We start from the raw sequence: 21,529 nt of genomic DNA, 5'->3' as shown, positions 1-21,529 counted from the left end.
ATGTACAGGTTTCACTACCTATACAAGAAATTGTTTGTAACGTTGTAATCATGAGAACAAATATTTATGGTCCCCTCTGCCAAATCCACCTGCTCACATTTCTTTCCTTGTCATTTTTTTTTTACCTGCCTCTTTTTTTTTTTCATCTTTGATTTCATATAATTTTGAGGGCTTGACTTCCTTCTTAATGTTATGTAATCAGTTAAAGTTACTTTATCCCATTTGCAGGTTTAAAAAAATGGTTAAAAAATGGTGGAAAAGGTTAAATTCCAATGGCCTTTGAAAGACAATACTTATTTAGAACTTCCCTCAAAACACAAGGGTTTAAAAATGCCTTTTTGTGGGAAAATAACGACCATTAGTTGTTGAATCAACATAAGTGATTGCAATCACCTAAGTAATAGTCTGATATATTCTGATTTTCAGACCCTTGTACCAAATGGTCATACGTTTTGTGCTGCACAAACAATCAATCACTTTATTTTGGGCCATTACAAGTAGTGGGTTATTGATGTAGACAAATGCTCATTTTATGTATGTAATTACCAAAGAAAAAAAGATGTCAGTCAGTCACTCAATAGTGTCTGACAGGGAAGTCTAGAAAGTAAGCAGGTTTCCTTGCATAATTTGAACACTAGGACACTGCTTACTTTTTATTTCAAAAACTTTGTTGCTGCTTTTCTGCTTAGATTTGTCAGTTCAGATACTTGTACACTCCTTTTACTTCTGTGTTTACATGTATACGTATACTTAGTATAAACAGGTTGATAAGTCAATTTTTATCTCATCTTCCTGACAGGTCTGGTACCAATCATGGTAGGTCATAAGGCTGTTGACTCTGTGAGCGGGGACCTGAGCCCAGTGACAGGTGTACGCATCAATGCTGAGAACGGAACAGTGGTTCCTGTCACCCTCTCGAGCGGAGCTAAGAAGGCCAAGCCCCCTCTTGGAGCCGTAAGTTATCTACTTGTTTAAGATTTCTTCCTGTATCAACAATTGATAAGATTTCAAGAGTTGAATTTGGGATATCATGCTTTGTTTTGTTGCTCCATTAAGTTGGGAATGATATATTATGCTTGTGAATAAACTTCTTTGATAATAAAGATACCTGTTTCTGATTGAAGACCAAAATTGCAACCATTTTTAGTCAAAATATAAAAAAGGATCACTTTCTTTCTTCATCCTATTCTAAGCTAACCAATTTTTTTCTTTCTTTTCAGATACACTCCCATCTACACACTCATGTTTTAAAAGGAGTACACAAATGTCAAAGAAATATAATAAAAATCAAAGATACTTTGGGAATGCATTGTAATACAAGGATGTTCCAATAAAAAAGACTGTTGCACAGTAAGAGTTAATGATATACTACATGTACATGTATGCATGTACATACATGTAAGGTGTACCCATATTACAAATATTTTAACAGCAATTCTTCATAAAGTACATACACATACATTTGTTTTATCTATATTTTTGTATTGCCCGTCCCAGGTTTCCATGATTGAAGATGAGCTGGTTGCTAGGCGTGGCTTCTGGCGTCGTCAACGTCAACGTGAGGAAGAGATGGTCACGGTAGAGTCTCATCTCACCCATCAACTCATCCTAGAGATTGAGAATCTTGCACCAAACAAGGTATGTTCAATTTGAATCTTTCTTTGAGATGTGAATCACGTGTACTGATAAGATAAGGGATAATGAAAAGAATGTTTATGCATTTTAGAATTGTGTGAGGTTAATTAGGGTTACTGTATTCTGTTTCCAAACTTTTTATTTAGGGTTGTCTGGTCAATGTTTTATATGTATCATTCTCTCTTTTATTATATCTCTTAAAATATTTTTGTTTTGATTATTCAATGTAAAAAATTTCCTTTCCTCTTGCATTTGAGCACTTTCTATTTTAATACCTAAGGGGACTGTTGTGACAAGGCCACCTTGGTCTTTTATATTGATTTTAATTTTCTCTGTAGATCTGTTTATCGGATCGTAAAGGAATGACTTGCATGTGTATATGTTTTTGGAATTAAATAGATTGAACTTGAAACTTAAAGAAAAAAAGATATATCTAAAAGGGGGTTGTTGTCCTAGGGGTTATTGTGGGGGAGAGGAGGGTGGGGGTCTTGGATAGTAGTCCTGTTAAATTTCACTGAAGTAAATTTAACCATTAATTACAAGTAGTCAGAGTTTGAGGTACATGTAATGTCATTTCATATTTCTGTGATATTTTCTACCTCTGCCCCAGGTTGAAGAGGCTCTAGAGACCCTTGCAGAGCAAGCCAAGACCATAGAGGACTACCAACGTAGGGAGGTTGAGAGGAGGACTGAGGCTACAGAGGAGCTTGGTAACATCCTACCATCTTTCATCATGGCTATCCTCTCACTGGGTAAGGTTACCATGGAAACAGGGTGTGGTCATGAGTATTTTCAATTTTCAATCACTGGTGTTCAGTTCAGTTTAGTTCACTATATTCAACTACAGGTAAACAGGAAGAAGAAAAAGAGAAAGAAGGAATGGAGAAAGAGAGGGAGAGAAGAGAGTTGGCCTCAAGAGAAATTCCTGGACTGTTCATTTTGTTTGCATTAATATTATTTTACGGCTTTCATTAAGTCAGATTAGTTTTGTGACTTGCAAATTGCAAGCAATAAAACTAATTTGTATGCATTAAAACTATTCTAAATTCTTGTACTTGTATACATAATGAACATGAAGACTCTGCATATACATATCATATTATTTCATGTGTTCTTGAAATTGTAATTTTACAGTCATGATTTTTTTGTCTAGGTGATGAGCCGGAGAGAATAGCTGCAGAGAAGCACAACGTTGCACACACCAAGTACAATGACACTGTGCGTAAGTTCCATAACAGACTTCAGGCTGAGGAGGCTAAATACAAAGAGAGGATGGAAGAATTACAGGTAAGATGAGATCAAGATCAAAGTTAGTCTTCTTTCTCTCCAATATCATAATGTTACATGGCTACCTACCATTCCTATTTTGCAGGAAAGATGTCTAATTTTTAGCCTTTATACTAATGTAATGAACCATATATTGCCTGTCTTTTTCTGAAAACTTGTGTGAAAATTATACAAAATACACAATATTTGTACATTTGCTTTGGGATATTCCTAATTTTTCATAGAAAGGTACAGGAAGATTGATGTGGTGCTTTGAGATGAATATTGTCAATAACACGTCATACATAAACATGCATTTGTATCCTTACAATGTGATTTGCTATTCATGGAAATTACCAGAAATTGCCTTTAAAAATTCGAATTTCTTTCACATTTGATAGAACACTTTTTAAAAAGGCACACAAATATGACAAAAGTTGGATACATTTTGTGTTAAAAAATTAGGTAAGTGATACTAAATATATGTATCCATGTACTTCTTTAATACATACAGTAGATGTTTGTACTGTACATCTAAACCTACGTGGACCTTCAGTAAAATTATTATAGGATGTTTATTTGATAATGAAATAAGATTACAAAAAATATATGTTATGTTGTGGTCATTTTAGGACGCCTTGAACCCTGATGCCGAGGCCGGTGCTCTCCATCGTTACCGCCAGGCCAAGGCTAGGCTCTTATCGGACCTGAAGGACCAGCTTATGAGCAGGACTGAGAACATTGATGAGGACCGGGCCTCAATGGAGTATGCAAGAGAGAGGAGTGAGCTGCTAACACTGGAGGCAAAGGTAGGCAGGGATGGTGGTGGTGGTGATGATGGCAATGGTAGGTGGTGGTAATGATGATGATGGTGATATTGATTATTAAAATGACGTATGATGTTGGTGGTGGTAACAGGCTTGATAAATACCTGATTTAAATCGGTTTCCCAATTTTTTCCCAATGTTATATTGATTTTTCCCTTATTTTCTCTATTCTTCCCTATTTTTTCCTATTATTTCCCAATTTTTCTTACTCAAAAGGGGGAATGTTGTTAGATGTCATTTTTTTCCCCTGAATCCTCTCCTTTTTTTTTTCGCTCAAGGGGGCGTGGTTGAGGGGGAAAAAAAGAGTGATGATGATAACAAGGTGGTGATGATGATGATGTTTATGATGATGAAAATAACTGATGATGATGATGTTCGTGGTGGTTATGATGGTGGTAATGATGATGATGATGGTGATGACATTTCTACGAGTAGACCAAGTTCAAACACCATAAATTGCTCTCATATATATATATATATATACATTTCCTTCCGTTGATCTCATCATTCTTCAGGCTCTCTTGACGAACACCATCTACATCGCCGGTACCTTTGATGCAACCATCACCGGTGTTTACGGCGATACCACGGCAACGGAACAGTCCAGCCGAGAGGTGATCCCGCTCCTCAAGCAGCTGATTGCGATGTTAGAACGAGGCTCAACATTCAGCCTCTCTGCTGAGCTCATACAAGGCTTGCAGGGCGGAGGATCAACGTCGGTCACTGTGAGTAATATTTCTACTACAATAATCTGATGTTTGATATTGAATGAAAAATGTATGAAAATAAACTCATCAAATAGAAAACTAGGGCTCTTTTCTGCACAGATTACATGTTGAAATTTTCCAATCTTCAAAATTATGTCGGCAAAATGCTATGATTTTTTAGTAATCATTCGCCTTCTCAGTACTCTTTCTTTGTTTAGGGAACTCAGAGAAGATGCATAGTAGAGTGTAAATAGAATGATGCATCCATTATTTTGCCTTTGTTGGCAAGAAACTATTTCGAGAATCTTTGTGATAAGTTTGATAGTCTTTTGAGAATTTTTGTATTACATTTTACATTCTTAATCATTCTTATTGTTTATATGGGCTTAGAGAACATAAACAAAAAACAACATAAACTGCCACAGACAAACCTTGCGAATATGGTTCCAGCTCCTTGTGTAGACATTAACATTAATGAAGGATTAGACATTGATGGCTTTAAAAAACAAGTCCCAAATTCCAAATTTATTATGCCATTCAATGATTGTTTTCTCTCTCTAGGTGGGAGGTGCCAACAGCATCATCAACCGCAGCATCACGCAGGGAGCTAGCTATGGCGTCAACGTCACCCAGCAGCAAGGATACGTACCACCAGGTCAACCTGGGGGCAGGATGAATGTCACTCTACTCCAAGCCGCTCCTGACTCCAGGCCTCATACAGCAGGTTAGACTCAACCACCTTCTAATCTTTTCACTCAGAGGATTTTAAAGCCACACTGCACTACTTATAGCTATGTACTTGCACCCTCAATATAGCAAACAATGCCCAAGCAGTGACCGTTGGTCCCCCATGATCCTCTTTTTTTAATGTTAATCGAGAGCTGATTTGATGAGATAACCATCTGTCAGTGACCACGCAGGGAGGTCTAGTCCCTCCTGTAAACTACGGCAGATAATCTTTAAGTTTGTTTTGACAGAAGCAAACAAATGAGAGGAACAGTGAAAGTTTGAGCAAAATCTGATCAGAAAAATAGGGAATTTATGAATGTTTGAAGTTAATTGTCATCATTGAAACACAAATTGGCAACACCGTGACAACTCTGTTTATATTTTTTGGTTAAAAGGGCTATCATTTTGAAATACGATGGCTTGTAATCAATGTCTTTTTTTTTCTTTTTTTTTTGTTAATGGCAGCTGTGAGCTCTCATGACATCCGAAGCAAGCTGGTCGTTCAGGATACCTTACAGTCGCTGACGGAGGAGAGCAAGACAGAGATGGCTAAGACTCTGGTTGAGAGACAGACTCTGGAGTGTGTGAAGCTGGAAGAAGAGTTGAGAGGAGAAGAGATGAAATCTATTAATGCCATCATTAAGGTAAGATAAGAGAGATAGATTCAGACAGAGAGAGGGTGAAAAAAAGAGACAGACACAGAGAAGAGAAATATAAAGAGAGAGAGAGAGGGGGGAGGAGGGAAGAGGGAGGTGGCAGAGACAATGGTTGAAAGACAGATGCTGGAGAGTGTGAAGCTGAAAGAACACTTGAGTAGGAAAGAGATCAAGTCTATTAATGCCATCATTAAGGTAAGATAGAAAGAGAAATTCAGACAGAGAGAGAGAGAAAAAAAAAAAGAGACAGACACAGAGAAGAGAAATATAAAGAGAGAGAGAGAGGGGGGAGGAGGGAAGAGGGAGGTGGCAGAGACAATGGTTGAGATACAGATGCTGTAGTGTGTGAAGCAAGAAAAACTGAGAGAAGTGAATTTTTTTTTTCTTTCTTTCCATTTGGGGTGGGGGGGGGGGGGTAGGATAGTAACCATATCACATCCGAGATACCAGTATGCACCCTTTGAAGACAAAACAAGTACAACATAGAAGTGTAAAGAGGAAAGAACTTCATTGAATACATGTTAGCATTATTTCTCTTTCTGATGGCCTTTTCATTATCTTCCAATCTATGTTTGCAGACTCACGAGGAGCAGAAAGAGGAGAAGATAAAGATCACGAAGGAGGAGCTCAGAGCTAAGCTCAAAGGCGCCAAGACGGAACAGGAGAAGGAGAAACTTCTGGAAGACTTCATCTTGCAAGTAAGTTCCGTCATCAGAATTAAGTAATCACAGTTTTGTTGTGTGGCCTGCAAAAAGAGTTTGAATACAATATATGTGCAATTTTTTGTTAGTTATGTACTGAAAGGAAAAAGTAAAAAAAATGATATACATGTTTATAAAGGTCCAATACCTGCTCACAGTAAACAGTTTAGATGATATTCGGATGGATGACAACAGGACAACACACCAAAATTACAATGTGACATAGTACATGATAGAAAATACTGTATATGAACTACAAGATAAAAGCATTGATTTTTTTTAAAAGTGAATTGCTTAGAGGGATTTGAATATGTGGGTTTTTAGCATGGTTTGAAGATGTGTAGGGATGGAGCATTTTGGATATGGAGAGGGAGACTGTTCTAAAGTTTTCGAGTGGCGACATAGAGGGCTCTGCTATAGGTACAATTCATCTTATTTGTGTGTTTTTGTTTATAGTCGACCAAGGTGTCATCTGGAATTGAAGCTGATAAACAGAAGCAGTTGGAGAGTCTGAGGAAGAAACTTGATGAGAAGAGATCTCGCAAGAAGAAGGACCTACACAGGTAAATACCTTACTCATCATTTCTCCATGTGTCTTTCTGTTTGTTGATCTTTCCTTCTGTTGCACTTGCTTCTCTGTCATCATTTCTCTGTCTTTCCATTTGTTGATCTGTTTTTCTGTTGCACTTACTCCTCTCTCTCTCTTCATCTTATTCCTTGGTTGTCTGTCTGCTGCTCTTCTTGTCTTTCCTGATTCATGTCTCAGTCTGTCCATCCACCACTCTCTGTCTCTCCCTCTCTCTCTTAATCTTGATCTTCATCTCTCGTTATAGACTGTTTTTGTTTACACATTGTTTTAATTGTTGTTGGAATTTGGAAATAAATGATTTGAATTGATTTAAATTGAATACTATTTCAATGTTCTTCTCGTCTTATCTTGTCCAGTAAACACCTCTTGGAAGCCAAGCAGGAGGGTTTGAGTGAGGACATTGTTCCTGAGATGACTCAAGAGGATGAGGATCACCAAGCCAAGCTTCAGAGACTTCTTATGCTTCAACAGAACAAACTCATTGCTGAACTTCAACAGTCTTATCTTGAAGATGATCTCGAGGTAGGTTTAAAAGGATTGGGTATCTTTGTCTCAGATTCTAAACAAAATCCTGGATCGACCCCAATTGAGGGAAGGATTGCTTGGTGCAACACAGTGGCTTTGCAGAATTATCCATTTCCGGGTTTTCATTAGCTCCGTGACAACCCTGTTAACACCTTATAGCTTAATCTTGCACTGGAAACCGTTAAATAATCTTGTAATGCTAAGACTACATATAAACATCGCCATGGCAGAAGTACATGTAGAAGAACAAAAATTGACAGCCAGACGAGGTGTGATGCATATGCAATGTATTTACAAAGCATAGATGCATAAATATTTGTTTGGAAGCAGTTTAATGATGATGATGACGATGATTGTTGAACATGACTGGTGATGGTTGGGGATGAATTATTGATAATTGTTTTTTCAACTGATGATGGTGAAGATGCAAATTGTGATGATCTAGCTATAATGATTGTTTTACCTGACTGCTAAGAAAGTATGTACATGTATATGCTTGTTCGTAACCAACCAGGGGACCGATGGCTTAAGTCATCTCTGAGGGGCTTGGTAATGAGTATTAACGCCTTACAAAAGGGCACATGTGCATCGACTTGCGTTTAAACCGGGGACCTCACGGTTACAAGAGCACTGCTCTATCACTGAGCCATCGCGCCTCCCCACAAATGTACTTGAAGTTCTCAAAATATTTTCAACACTAAGCAAATTTTCTCTGCATATTATTTTGTCTCATAGAATGAGGAGAAGAGGAACAATGGATTTGATGAAGACATGGAGGAAAGGATGAGGAGGTTTAACCTGAGCAACAGACCAAAGATGGCTGCCATTGTAGATAACATGCAGTCGGTAAGGACAAGGATCCTCAAGAATCTTAAATGTTCTCTTCATAATAATAAGAATAATTGGATTTATATAGCGCCTTTTTCAAAGAATTCAAGGAGCTGTCTCTTAGTCTATCAACAATTTAAGAAGAGTTGTACAGGTATGTTTTTAGTTGTTTTTTTAAGAGATCTAGTAAAGTTCTATTTCTAAAGAAGAAAGGGAGTTTGTTCCAGAGATGGACTGAAAGGGCCACTTTATATTAACAATAATAATAATACAAATAATAATAATAATATGTTTTGTTTACCCAAGGTAGCCTCATTTTAGTAGTAGTTTAGCCTAGTAGTAGCTTAATTTTTTTTCTTCTACCACTTTAACAAAATATATCGTTAGATGATAAGGTGTGGCAATTCTCTCAAGCATTAAGCTTATATTGTCATAACTCTGTATAATGCATCTGTATTATTTACAATTGCAAATGTATAATGATCGTAATCTAGTGTTTACTACCGTGATGGTCATGATCATACTGAGTATGTATACTGTTGAACCATGCAGAAATAAATAAATAAATAAACATTTTTGTTGTTGTGATGTAGAATGCTTCGACGAACACGAAGACCAACTCCAACATGAAAGACAAGATGAGGAATAGAATGAAAGGAAGACGAGCGACCAGGAGTGCCAAAGACCTCCTACCAGCTGGTCTGGACCCAGAAAGTACCATTGCATTGGAGTACCTTGCAGGTGAGTTAGAGATGATGAGGAGGAGGAGGAGGAGGATGAGGGTGATGATTTCGATGACGATGATGATGGTGGTGTTGATGATGTTGGTGATGTGATAATGATAGTATTGATGATGATAAAGATGAGGAGGAGGAGGAGGTGGATGAGGATGATGATGATGATGATGATGGTGTTAATGATGATCTTGATGATGATGGTGGTGTTGATGATAAAGATGAGGAGGAGGAGGAGGATGATGTTGATGATGATGGTGTTAATGATGATGGTGATGATGATGGCAGTGATGATGATGGCGGTGATGATGATGATGGTGATGATGATGGCGGTGATGATGATGGTGGTGGTGATGATGATAAAGATAATAGTAATGATGGTGATGATGGTGTTGATGAAGTTGGTGGTGTGATAATGATGATGAAGATGATGGTAATTATGTTAAAGCTTATCTGCACTAGTTTGGCCCGGAGGGATTAGACCACACAGCAAGGTCACTGACAGGTGGCTATCTCATCAATTCAGCTCTCAAATAACATAAGAAATAGAGGATCATGGGGGACCAACAGGCACTGATTTGGGGAAGTTTTCTATATAGAGGGAGCAATTATAAGTTGCTACAAGTAGGACAGTGAGGCTTTAATGATGGTGATGATGATGAATGTAATGATGGTTATGATCGTTATGATGATGATGATGATGGTGATGATGATGTAAATGTGCATAACAAGGAATGATTTCAGAAGAGAATCCCAATAAGAGTGATGGCAGAACCAATGGTGACCCATCGCTGGCTAATATATTTTTTGTATTACATTTATTCAGAATCAAATTAAGTAAATAAAGCGGGACTGCACTACTTTTAACTACTTGCTCCCTCTATATAGCAAACATTCCTCAAGCGTTACCAGTTTGTCACCCATGATCCCCTTTTTCTTATGTTAATTGAGAGCCGATTTGATGAGATAACCACCTGTCAGTGACCACACAGGGAGGTCTAATTCCTCCTGGCCAAACTAGTACAGACAGGCTTTAACGTTGATGATGATAAAGATGATAATAAGGAGGAGGAGCAGGATGGTGATGATGATGGTCATAGAGATGATGGTAACAATGTGAATGGTGATGAGGATGATGTTAATGGTAACACCTCACTGGCTAATATCCTTTTTGGATTACCATTATTGAGAATCAAATTAGATAAATTAAAACAAATATTCTGTTATGATATTGTATTTCAGCTGATGCAGCTCAAGAGGACACTGATGGTACCCGTGGAATCAGCGCAGCTATGGAGGTCCTCACAGATATGGACAAGCAGAAACAACTCAAGGATGTGGAGGAAGCCATCCAGGTCAGTACTGAAATAAATACAGTGAAACCTGTCTATAAAGGCCTTCCAAGGCAGACAAGAAAAGTGGTCTTTATAGACAGGTGCCTGTAGTACATGATTTAATGAGAAACTGTACTAGTAAATGGCCTTGACTGGGATACAAGGTCAGTATTGAAATAATCATATACAGACAAACCTGCTTTAGTGGCCACCTGTCTACCAAGACCACATTTTTTTTCCCCTTAATAATGGTATCTCATTGAACCATGTATTATAGGTATCTGTACATAAAGACCACCTGCCTATAAAGACCACCTTTATAGGCAGGTTTCACTGTATTAGTGAATGGTCTTCACTGGGATACAAGGGTTATATCTCACTAGTCAGCACCATTAGTGAAATAGCAAGTGTGATACACCATTGTGTCCTACAAAAGAAAAGCCATCTAATATTATCTACATTTTCACCTTGACATAATGTCTGTAAGTTAACCAAGTTGCATGTTTTGCTTCAAAAATGATGGTAAAAAATGCCTACCTCAAACAGAATGGAGGGTTGATGTTGCATGTTTTTGTTCTTTGCTCCTGCAGCAAATTCTTGCTGATGAGGCTGATGATCTGACCCAAGAGGAGAAAGAGAAGCTCCTAGAGGCGTACAGGGAGATCAAGGAGAGCAGCCAGGAGAAGCTGGATGAATCCAGACAGGATCAGAGAGATCATCTCATGGCTAAGCTTGCTGCCAGGAAGAGACTGAAGGAAGAGGTTCTTAAGGAGGAAACGGTCGCAAAGGAACTGGAGCATCTCAGCAAACAACAGGTGAGGATAATGGTGGGAGCATAAAGAGAGAGAGAGAGAGAGACAGATGGAGAGGTAGAGAGAGGGAGATAATGAGATAGAAAAAGAGAGAGAGAAATAAAGAGAGAGAAAGAGAAAGAAAGAGAGGGAGAACGAGGAAGAGAGAGAGAGACAGATGGAGAGGTAGAGAGAGAGGGAGATAGGGAGATAGAGAAAGAGGGAGAGAGAGAGAGAGATAAAGAGAGAAAGAGGGGGGAAGAGAGAGAGGGAGAACGAGGAAGAGAGAAAGAATAGAAAGTGATTGAGAGAGTGACAGAGCAAGCATACATGACTGGGAGAGTAGAAAGAATAAGTAAATAAAGGAACTACCCAGATACCATATGTAGGAGGAGTACAGGACAGAGAGAGAAAAGTATAGACAAAGTGAAGTAGAAAGTGGGATAGTAAAAGTTTAACAAAAGAAAGAATAAGAGATAGACAGAAGACTGAAAGAAAGATGGAAGTGGGGATGTAAACAAAAGACAGTTTTTAGAGTGAGAAACAGAGAAACAGAAGGGGGGGGGGGGATCTTCAGAGAGAAACCAAAAAACGTGTACCTGCAATACATGTAATTGACAATAATATAAACTCATATAGAGTATTACATTATTTTTTATGGAGAGTTCCAGAGACAGAGGGGGAGAGGTAGAAATAGAAAGACCGACTGAGAAGTTATTTATTTGTGTAAATTCATTTAGCTTTTGTAGCATTCATCTCCTCATATCTTAATTGTAATCTTTTCCTTTTTATTGTAGGTCCTAAGGGGCAATGATGAAGGGCAAGACACTCTTACTGATGTCCATGACCGTGCCAACGATGAGGAGGCAGCCTTCAAGAAAAACAAACTTCTGGCAAGTCTTTCCATTTTTGTGGTTGTTCTACAGAATACTTCTTTTGAATTACATGTGTGACATTTATGATTTAATGGTAATTTCCAGTTTGTCTACTATATTTACATGGTATAATAATAATGTTGTCTAGTTATCATGTTGTCCAATGGCCATTTATGCTATAAGTTATTTGGTTTAATTTCCATTTGGTCTAATCTCCAATAATTCTACTACCCATTTTAGTCTATTGCTCAGGTAATCTAATTTCCAGTTGGCCCAATTCCCAGTTTGTCTAATGCCTTTAGAAAAAGAAGATTGCATTATCTATGACAGGGGAAGTACATGTACATGTAAGTTTGTCCATACATTCTTCTTGAGTGCTGCCAGGCCATGTAATTTCCTGCTGATAAACCTCTTTAAGCTTCAAGGAAGTCAAAGAGCTAATTGATTGATTGATTTAACAATGTCCCCACCCCCTTCCTGGATCCCTACAGGAGAACCAGCAGCACCGGCAGGAGGCCCTTGAAATCAGCCAGCAGATGGAGCTTAAGCGCTCTACCAAGGAGCTGGCGGAGGAGAAGGCCCGTCTGGAGGGGGCCGTAGCGGGCCAGCTGGAGGAACAGAAGGGCGAGGTGCTGTCAAGGAAACAGCAGGCATTTGAGAAGGAGATGCTGCTGAAGGGAAAGCAACTCAACAAGGATCAGTCCAAGGAGATGATTGAAAAACATCAGAAAGAAGTATGACAATTTGATACAAAAATTAGAAGATGTCTATTGTTGATTTGCATACCATCAAACCAGACATTTGTGCAAACTTTGCAACTGACCTAAGTAATAGGTTTATGCTGCAAAAGGATTGAATTACAAAAAATATTGCATTTGTGGCATTTTCAAAGAAAAAGCTGTCTTTGTCAATTTTGCAAAACTTTAAGTTCACAAAAGAAGTAAAACAAGAATTGGCAGAGGGCAACTTTCTAATCTAATCCTATGTCACCTAATCTACTTTACTCAAACTTAATCTGATATAAACTAATCTAATCTAATGTTAACTTGTAGAACCATATGTTATCTTGTATAATTTCTTTGAAAAATCAGAAGGGTATCCACACTCAAAGCATGGCTTAAGACAAGAACAGCAACAGGCATCCTTCCAATTCCAGATTAGTCTCATAATCTAATCTAATCTGAGCTGATTTAATATTATGTTAAATCTAACCTAATCTCTCTATTCTAATCCAATCTTCCAGATGGAGCACCTTTCCCAGAGCATGGACGAGGAGAAGAATCGTCAGAGGGCGGCCATCGCCGAGCGCATCGCTAAGAGGAAAGAACAGAAGGGAGAGAGCTTGAAACAGATGCACTCTGCTGAGATGAAACAAGAACTACTCAAGCAGAGAGCTGAGAGGGATGAGCTCGCTGACAATCAGGTACAGTCAAACTTTCTTTAGTATGGAAAGACTACCTCTCTACTCTATAAAGACCAAAAATTTTGTTTTCCTTGTTTCTCAATGAGACTTGTACCTAATGAACCTTTAAATACAATTTACCTGTTTGTTAGATATGTTTTTATCAGAAAACTTTTTCTCAGATTGATGGATAGAAAAATGGATTTGGATAGATTTTAGATGGATGTATGGAGGGGACCAAAAAAATAAATGTCATCTGGTTAGGGTTCCCTAGATAGATAGATAGATGGATATATTGTAGATTGATAGATAGATGGTGAATACGTTTTGATGGAGAAATGGTGTAAAAGTACTTGTCATGTGTAAATAAAGGGGTAGAATGTGTATTTTTGTTTACATTTACAAATTACGTGCCTCTGCTGATGTTTTTTCTCTTGATTTATTATTGTTTTCTGTCTATCTCTAGCACAAGAATGTTGAGCGTGGTGCCCTGGTGGATGCTCTCAACACTGATAAGACTTCTAAGGCTGAGAATGTCATCTACAGAGTGCTCAGACAACGACATATCAAAGAACAGGTTCACCAGGTAAGTGTCACATGACAGTCACATGGCAGTCAAAGGACAGTCACACTTTAGTCACATGATAGTCACGTGATGGTCACAAGATTGTAAAATACTAAACATCTCATCATGTAATGGTCACATGACAGTGAAAAAAAAGTATTGGTCACATGATAGTCATGATTGTTTCATGATAATCACATGTCAGTCACATGGGTTTCAAAGGGTTTCACATGAGTCTCTCTTCTCTAACACATGACTGAAACGTCAGTGTACAGGACAAAGAATAACTTTAAAACAAAAAATTCTTCTCGGAGACAGTATGATTGTGAGCATATTTCAATATCATGTATATTTAAACCATTGTAGAAAATTTAGTTTCATATGACAAGGTAAAACCCAAGTGTTCTCAAGCAAAAGCTACAAGGTGTTCAGAAAACAGATTTTTGCCAGAAGGGTCTGAAAGAGTGTGAATGCAGTCATCAAAATTATCTACCCGGTACCTAAGATGCATAATCCTTGAAAGTAACGGAACCAGGTCCAATAGTAAAGAAGTGTAATGAAGCTACATGTATATATAGTTGTAAGCTTTTCCATAATTTGGAATTCTTATTTTTTTTACTAGGAGGAGCAAATGGAGCAGGAGAAGGAGGTTGAGATGGCCCGCATCAAGGCCAAGGCAACGGAGCATCTCCAGAAGGATCGGGATGCCCTGGTAGAGGCCCAGCAGAAGGAGTTCCTGGAGCTGGTGGCCAACTCTGGCTCCATGTCTCCTGGTGAGCTGGAGGACAAGAAGGAGGCTCTGCAGAGACAACATAAGGTAAGAGCAAGGATTGTAGAAGAATGAGGGGAAATAGAATGGGGCATGGCTGGTAGAGTTTGTAGAGAAAGGGGTGATAGGGGGTAAGAGCTGGTGTCCAACTCTGGCTCCATGTCTCCTGGTGAGCTGGAGGACAAGAAGGAGGCCCTGCAGAGACAACATAAGGTAAGAACAAGGATTGTAGAAGAATGAGGGGTAATAGACAGGGGTAATATAATGGGGCGTGGCTGGTAGAGATTGTAGAGAAAGGGGTGATAGGGGGTAAGAGCTGGTGGGTAGCTCTGGCTCCATGTCTCCTGGTGAGCTGGAGGACAAGAAGGAGGCTCTGCAGAGACAACATAAGGTAAGAACAAGGATTGTAGACGAATGAGGGGTAATAAAATGGGCCAGGGCTGGAAGAGATTGTAGAGAAAGGGGTGATAGGGGGTAAGAGCTGGTGTCCAACTCTGGCTCCATGTCTCCGGGTGAGCTGGAGGACAAGAAGGCGGCCCTGTAGAGACAACATACGATAAAACAATGATTGCAAAAGAATGAGGGGTAATAGAATGGGGCGTGGTTGGTAGAGTTTGTAGAGAAAGGGGTGATAGGGGGTAGGAGCTGGTGGGTGGTTCTTGCTCCATGTCTCCTGGTGAGCTGGAGGACAAGAAGGAGGCCCAGCAGAGAAAACATAAGGTAAGAACAAAGATTGCAGAAGAATGAGGGGTAATAGAATGGGGGGGGGGCGGCTGGTAGAGATTGTAGAGAAAGGGGTGATAGGGGGTAAGAGCTGGTGGCCAATTCTGGTTCCATGTCTCCGGGTGAGCTAGAAGGTAAGAAGGATGATTGCAGATACAACTGAAGGTGAGACTAAAATATACTAATAGGAAGGGGTGTGTGGCTGGTAGAAATGGTATAAGTAGAGTTGGTAAGGGGTGTGAGCTAGCTCTTGGTGAGCTTACTTTGTGAGCTACCTATATGGGGCTAACCTTGGCTTCATGTCTACCGGTAAGCTGAACGATAACAAGGGAACTCTACATAAACAGCATAAGATGAGACCAAAGGGAGTGGCTGGTAGAATTGGTAGAGGGGTATGGGTTGAAGTTGGTGTTGGTCTGTGGCTCCCAAGAAAGGACTAAAGGCTTGTTCAGATGCAGCGTGGTAAACCACTGCTAAAATAAACTTGCCTTTTCTTTTCTTCTTCTTGTAAATGAATAGCAACCACGTACAACAATGGACTTGCATAATTCACTGAGCTCTGTGTCATAAGATAAAAAAAAGTGAGGCATATTGCACTTTACTTCATCATTTAAAAAAAAAATTGTTGCGTTGTATCTGAACGGGCCTTGAGTAACATGAAATCCTCTGTTGACAGTGGATCTCAATTAATTTTGAATTATGTTAGTCACCTTTACACACAAATTTCCATCATCCACAGAAACAACTAGCCGAGTTTGACCGTGGGTCAGCCCAGAAGATAGATCAGGCCGTGAAGGACTGTCTCCCGGCCCTGGAGGTCAAGCAGGCCCAGGCTCGTCTGTCTCTCAGGGAGAAGCAGCTCCAGGAACTCGCTGAAGCCATGAGGGATCTCTCTCCAGAAGAGGTATAGTTATATAGTCAAAGAAGCCAACAAGGCCATCAAACAAGCCAACATAGGCCATCAAACAAGCCAACAAAGGCCATCAAACAAGCTAAACAAAGGCCCTCAAACAAGCCAACAAAGGCCATCAAACAAGCCAACAAAGGCCATCAAACAAGCTAAACAAATGCCATCAAACAAACCAACAAAGGCCATCAAATTGACCACAATGGTTCATGGAGATGGTGCCTCCAACATATTCTCCTTCAACAATTGCTTCAAGCCTTATTTTATCAAAGGAATGAGGTTAGGTTTTCAATTGGGTCTTAGGTTAGGTTTTAAGTAAGGGGTTAAAGCAAGGTACCGTTTTTAAGGTCTGAGTAGAAGTTTAGAATTCAGTTAATGTATGATAAATTCAATTCAGATTCAAATACTTGTATATTCCATTTTAATTGAAACCCAATTCTGATTCCTACCCTCAGGCACTTGTCCAGCAGTATACGGAGCTTGCCGAGAAGGCAGCAGCCGACGCCCAGAAGTTCCGAGAGACCAAGGTTGCTCAGATGCAGGGAGAACTGGACAGCATCAAGGCTGAGAAGAAGAGAAGGGATGATGCTCGTAAGGCAAAGATGGAGCAGGAAGTTGCGTAAGTAACTTGATTTTCCCCATTGATCATGTATTTTCCCCTACCCCTAACCCGACCCCTTACTGTTTCAGAATCTGAGACAATGACAATGTTATCAAGTCACTTTAATTATTTCTCTTTGCTGACAGTGCCCTGGAGGCTGAGCTGGAGAACGACAGGATCCGTGAGGAGGAGAGGGAGAGGAAGAGACAGCTGGAGAAGCAGAGAGCCAAGGAGCAGCAGAAGGAGGAGGCCGAGAGACGTCTCCAGCAGGAGCTCCAACACAGTGAGGGCAACGAGGCTGCCAAGGAGGTGAGAACAGATGATGATTGTGATGGTGATGGTAGTGGGATAAGGAAGAAAGGGGGAGAAAGGGAAGATCATGAGGATGAAGATGAAAGATGATAATCATGTTTTTGATGGTAGTGGGGGTAAGGAAGAGAAGGGGAAAAGGGGGAGATCATGAAGATGAAGAAGATGAGAGGAATGATGACTGAAGATGAAGATAAATGATTTTATTGATTGTGATGACAAACTATCAGACAATTATGATGAAGAAGGGGATTGCATGGTGGAGGTGATGATGATGATGATGATGATGATGATGATGATGACGACGACGACGACGACAAAGACCATGAGTATCTTTAACAGTAATATCATTCATTGTACTTAACATCTTAATTCCAAAACCTAAATTTCCCTTATCAACAGAAACTCCTCCAGGAGCACAACGAGAACATGAAGCGGTTCGAGGGGAACTTCCAGAAGGACCAGCAGAGGAACGCTGAGAGGATCAAGGCCAGACTGGAGGCTAGGAAGCAGAAGAAGCAGGAACAGGAGATGGCAAGGATCCAGGGAGACATCAGGAACCAGACTGATATTGATGAGAGGAGAACACAAGACCAGATGAATCTCATTAAACAGAAAGGTATGAAGGACCCCCATAGGTCAGGTCAAGGGTCAAATAGGCCATTTAGAGCCAGATTCCGATGTTGCAAAAATCACTGTAAATGACATGAGTGTATTATGCTTCACAATCAGGTAGAATGTATAGGGGCTTTTTGTTGTGCTGTCTTTCCTTTCATCCCTCGCGTCTTCCCACTCATTTAATACAGGTTTTTAAAAAACGGTATGGCTGTTTTTTAGGTGGTTAAGGTGGTTGTTGTGTGAACAAGGCTCAAGACAGTAGTCAGTGAGACCACAGGAAACACTATGTCAAGGGATGTCAGTTTTCAGGCTCTATATTGTACTGTTTGAACATATTGTACATGTAATTTTGGTAAAATCATATGGTATCCTTGTATGTCATAAGCATTTGTAAACAAGGAGCTGTTACTGTTTATCTGTCAATGTCATTATTTGTACCAGGTCCTTCTGAGCTCAATCAGAACAGTGCAAATGCCTGGCATCCCAAGACCTTAAGAAGATCTGGTTAAGAGCAATATATTGTAGTACAGTGTAGTAGTAGAGTGGTGGTTATTTTACCTGACTGCTAAGAAAGCATAAACGCTTGTTAGTAAGCAACCAGAGGACCGACGGCTCTAGGTCCTCTCCAAGGGACCTGGTAATGAGGATTAATGCCTTACCAAAGGGCACTAGCGCATCCTCTTTGTTTCGAACTCGGGTCACCAGATTACGAGACCACTACTCTACCAACTGAGCCAACGCGCCTATCGGAATTGAGTGTAGCTTTGACAGAAAGCCCCTCATGTTTTCTTGTTCTTGTTTTGTTATAACCAGGTGCTTCTGAGCTGAACCAGAACAGCGTGAACTCCTGGCGTCCTGAGAACCCCGGAGACTGGGCCCAGAGAAAAGAAGACGGTCTGGACGACAAGCCTGACCTCCCCGAGGGGGTCAACCAGGCCATGTACTCCGCTCTCATGGCGTCACCCTTCTTCACCGATCTGAAAGAGATTGAAGAGATGCTCAAGGATACGCTTGGATTCAAGGATGGCGTCAAAGGTCAGTAGCCATCTCTTGAATCCACTTTCTCTCTCAATTTTAGAAACATCTTCTGCAAAAGGATCCAAATGCTGCATTATTTTCCAAAGAGTGGATGCCTTTCCAGCTCTCAGCAGATTAAATATCCCTTTAAGATTTAATTAAATCAATTTACTGTTGAGAGCTGAAAGAGTTCAAGAAACAAAAGAAGGCAGATTTGCTTGACTGTCAAAAGGGGTGTGGAGGAGTTCGCAAAAACTGTTTGATACTCATTTGTGAAGTAGTAGTTACGTATCTTAAACCAAGTTTATGGCTCATCTTTTTTAACTGCCTGGGATCACAATGTGTATGGCGAGTTGCAATACAGCAATTGGCATCATTTTCTCATCCTGCAAACTTTTACAGATGTATCTCTACTGGTATTTTGTTGTTAACTCATGCCACAGGACTAATCCCCATTGTGCGAAGTGTATTTTGAGATAAACTGATTAACACAATAGTTCTATGAACAGCGCGTGAAAAAAACACAGCACAGTACGATGAGCATAAACAATAACTGCCATTACGAATGCGTAAAAGCATGCACAAAGCAGTGAAGCAATGGCTCGCTCGCATAATAATAATAATAATAATCCGGTTTTTTATATAGCGCTCATCACACCGATCCAACGATGTACCTAAGCGCTTTACAGATATATTATTACCCCGGTCATCGGATTCAGGCTTACCCGCACACAATGTGTGCACATTTTCCACTCCCTGGGGAGCATTCCAGCCAGTCGCCATTTTACAGGCGCACACTTGCTCGTTCAACCACATGAACGTTCGCATCCTACCGGGTACCCATTTAACACCTGGGTGTAGAGTAGCAAGTGCAGGTAAATATCTTGCCAAAGGATATTAGTGCCGTGTCGGGATTCGAACCCTCGACCTTCGCATCTACAGTCAAGCGCCTTAAACCACTCGACCACGACACTCCCACCATGTACAAAGCACTATGACGGTAGCGTGCATGGCAGGATATTAGTTAAATGTACAATAGGGTTGCTCTTTCAAAATAAAATGAGGATCTAACCATGTATATGTCTCTGTCTTCAACAGGTGCTGTAAACGACCCATTCATCGACTTGAAGGATGCACAATGGATTCTGGGAAGCGAGATCACCCCGCTCGACATCGACAGCATCTCACCGAGCCAGTTCATCGTCTACCGCTTCGGCGTCTTCGTCACTCGTCTCTTGCGCCTGACCCTGCGCATGCCCGACGTCACGCTCCTCCTGGCATCCTCACTCCCACAGAATGACTACAAACGTAACATGTTCAGGCATTCGTTCTTCTACCAGCATGCGAAGAAGATCTTGTTTGTGCGCCACGAGAGGCTGGACTCGGTCGGCGAGTTCGTGATGGTCATCGTCCATTGTCTGGCGCACATCAAGGTCAACGACCTCACTGATGATACCAACCCGTACTTCCTACGAGAATTCTTCAAGGTAAGTGTGGGGTTCTAAAAACCAATGCTCAGGAGATGATGGTCCCATTATCAATATTCCATAGCAACCAAACTCAACCCTGCACAAAACACTATACATTTACCCTAACCCTAAAATCACCCAAATCCTTTTGCTCGATGAAATAAAGCCCAGAGGAAATGTCTTGCATTATGTGTAGATATAAGTGACAGATAAACTAAGGCCGTAGAAGAGAGACAAAATGAATTATTGAAGATTTTGAAACTTCATTATTTTTCAAGGTTTTGTTAAAAACTCACTCCTTTGCTTTATCAATGCTAAAAATGTCAATTCTGTTTTTTTAAAGAATCCTACGTTCTTTCATCTCCTGTTATCTAATTCCCATTTTTACACTTTTTTATTTCTTGTAGGGAATGAAGATGATCTGCCAAGATATGTTCTTCTCAAGAGCAAAGGTCACACAGGGCTCTAGGGCTCTCGTCGGGGCATGATGTCGAAAGGAAAGCGCCCTCTGGAGGCCATCTTCAAGCAGGGCAAGGGAGGTAACGAGAAGGCCGCTGTCGTCACGGAGCTCATTGATACACGAGTCAAGCATACCGACAAGGAGGACTTTACTAAGGAGGTAACGTTTTCAGTAGATGCATGTATGAAATTATGAATGTGTTTTTGGATATGTACTCTTCCATCTTACAATCCATTTTATTTCATACAGTATTTCATGTGCCATTTTAAAGGCTTGTTGACATAAACCAGAGTAATCAGAGCTGGTTTAATTACCACAGAATGTTTACGTACATGTATTTGTACACACTCCTGTAGGTACATGTATGAAATCACAATTATATTTTTTCTAGGGGATCCACATAAGCACTGCTTTTTAGTGGATCCCCCCCCCCCCCCATTTCCTCAGAAATTAAGAATTTCTTTTGTGATAATTTTTTATGTGAAAAGTGTA

General features: G+C 40.1%; 1 protein-coding gene across 1 annotated transcript in view; it reads left to right on the top strand.

Annotated features, from left to right (window-relative positions):
• The window catches only part of LOC585963, a 140,194-nt gene that overhangs the window by 116,710 nt on the left and 1,955 nt on the right, over positions 1-21,529 (top strand). Inside the window, 28 exon segments of the mRNA XM_030978245.1 lie at positions 800-954; positions 1,498-1,638; positions 2,246-2,387; positions 2,789-2,922; positions 3,534-3,710; positions 4,244-4,453; positions 4,997-5,159; positions 5,630-5,808; positions 6,399-6,518; positions 6,978-7,084; positions 7,467-7,632; positions 8,371-8,481; positions 9,057-9,204; positions 10,440-10,552; positions 11,122-11,346; positions 12,120-12,215; positions 12,689-12,931; positions 13,441-13,620; positions 14,066-14,185; positions 14,787-14,981; positions 16,396-16,560; positions 17,019-17,182; positions 17,311-17,473; positions 17,876-18,092; positions 18,905-19,126; positions 20,207-20,595; positions 20,985-21,060; positions 21,063-21,196. Of these exon segments, the coding sequence (XP_030834105.1) occupies positions 800-954; positions 1,498-1,638; positions 2,246-2,387; positions 2,789-2,922; positions 3,534-3,710; positions 4,244-4,453; positions 4,997-5,159; positions 5,630-5,808; positions 6,399-6,518; positions 6,978-7,084; positions 7,467-7,632; positions 8,371-8,481; positions 9,057-9,204; positions 10,440-10,552; positions 11,122-11,346; positions 12,120-12,215; positions 12,689-12,931; positions 13,441-13,620; positions 14,066-14,185; positions 14,787-14,981; positions 16,396-16,560; positions 17,019-17,182; positions 17,311-17,473; positions 17,876-18,092; positions 18,905-19,126; positions 20,207-20,595; positions 20,985-21,060; positions 21,063-21,196 (4,655 nt within the window).

This window comes from Strongylocentrotus purpuratus, unplaced genomic scaffold (genome assembly GCF_000002235.5).
Source record: "Strongylocentrotus purpuratus isolate Spur 01 unplaced genomic scaffold, Spur_5.0 spur5_scaffold_1, whole genome shotgun sequence".
NCBI classification, from domain to species: Eukaryota; Metazoa; Echinodermata; class Echinoidea; order Camarodonta; family Strongylocentrotidae; genus Strongylocentrotus; species Strongylocentrotus purpuratus.
The sequence above is the reverse complement of the archived record's forward strand: the minus strand, read 5'-3'. Positions and strand labels throughout refer to the sequence as shown.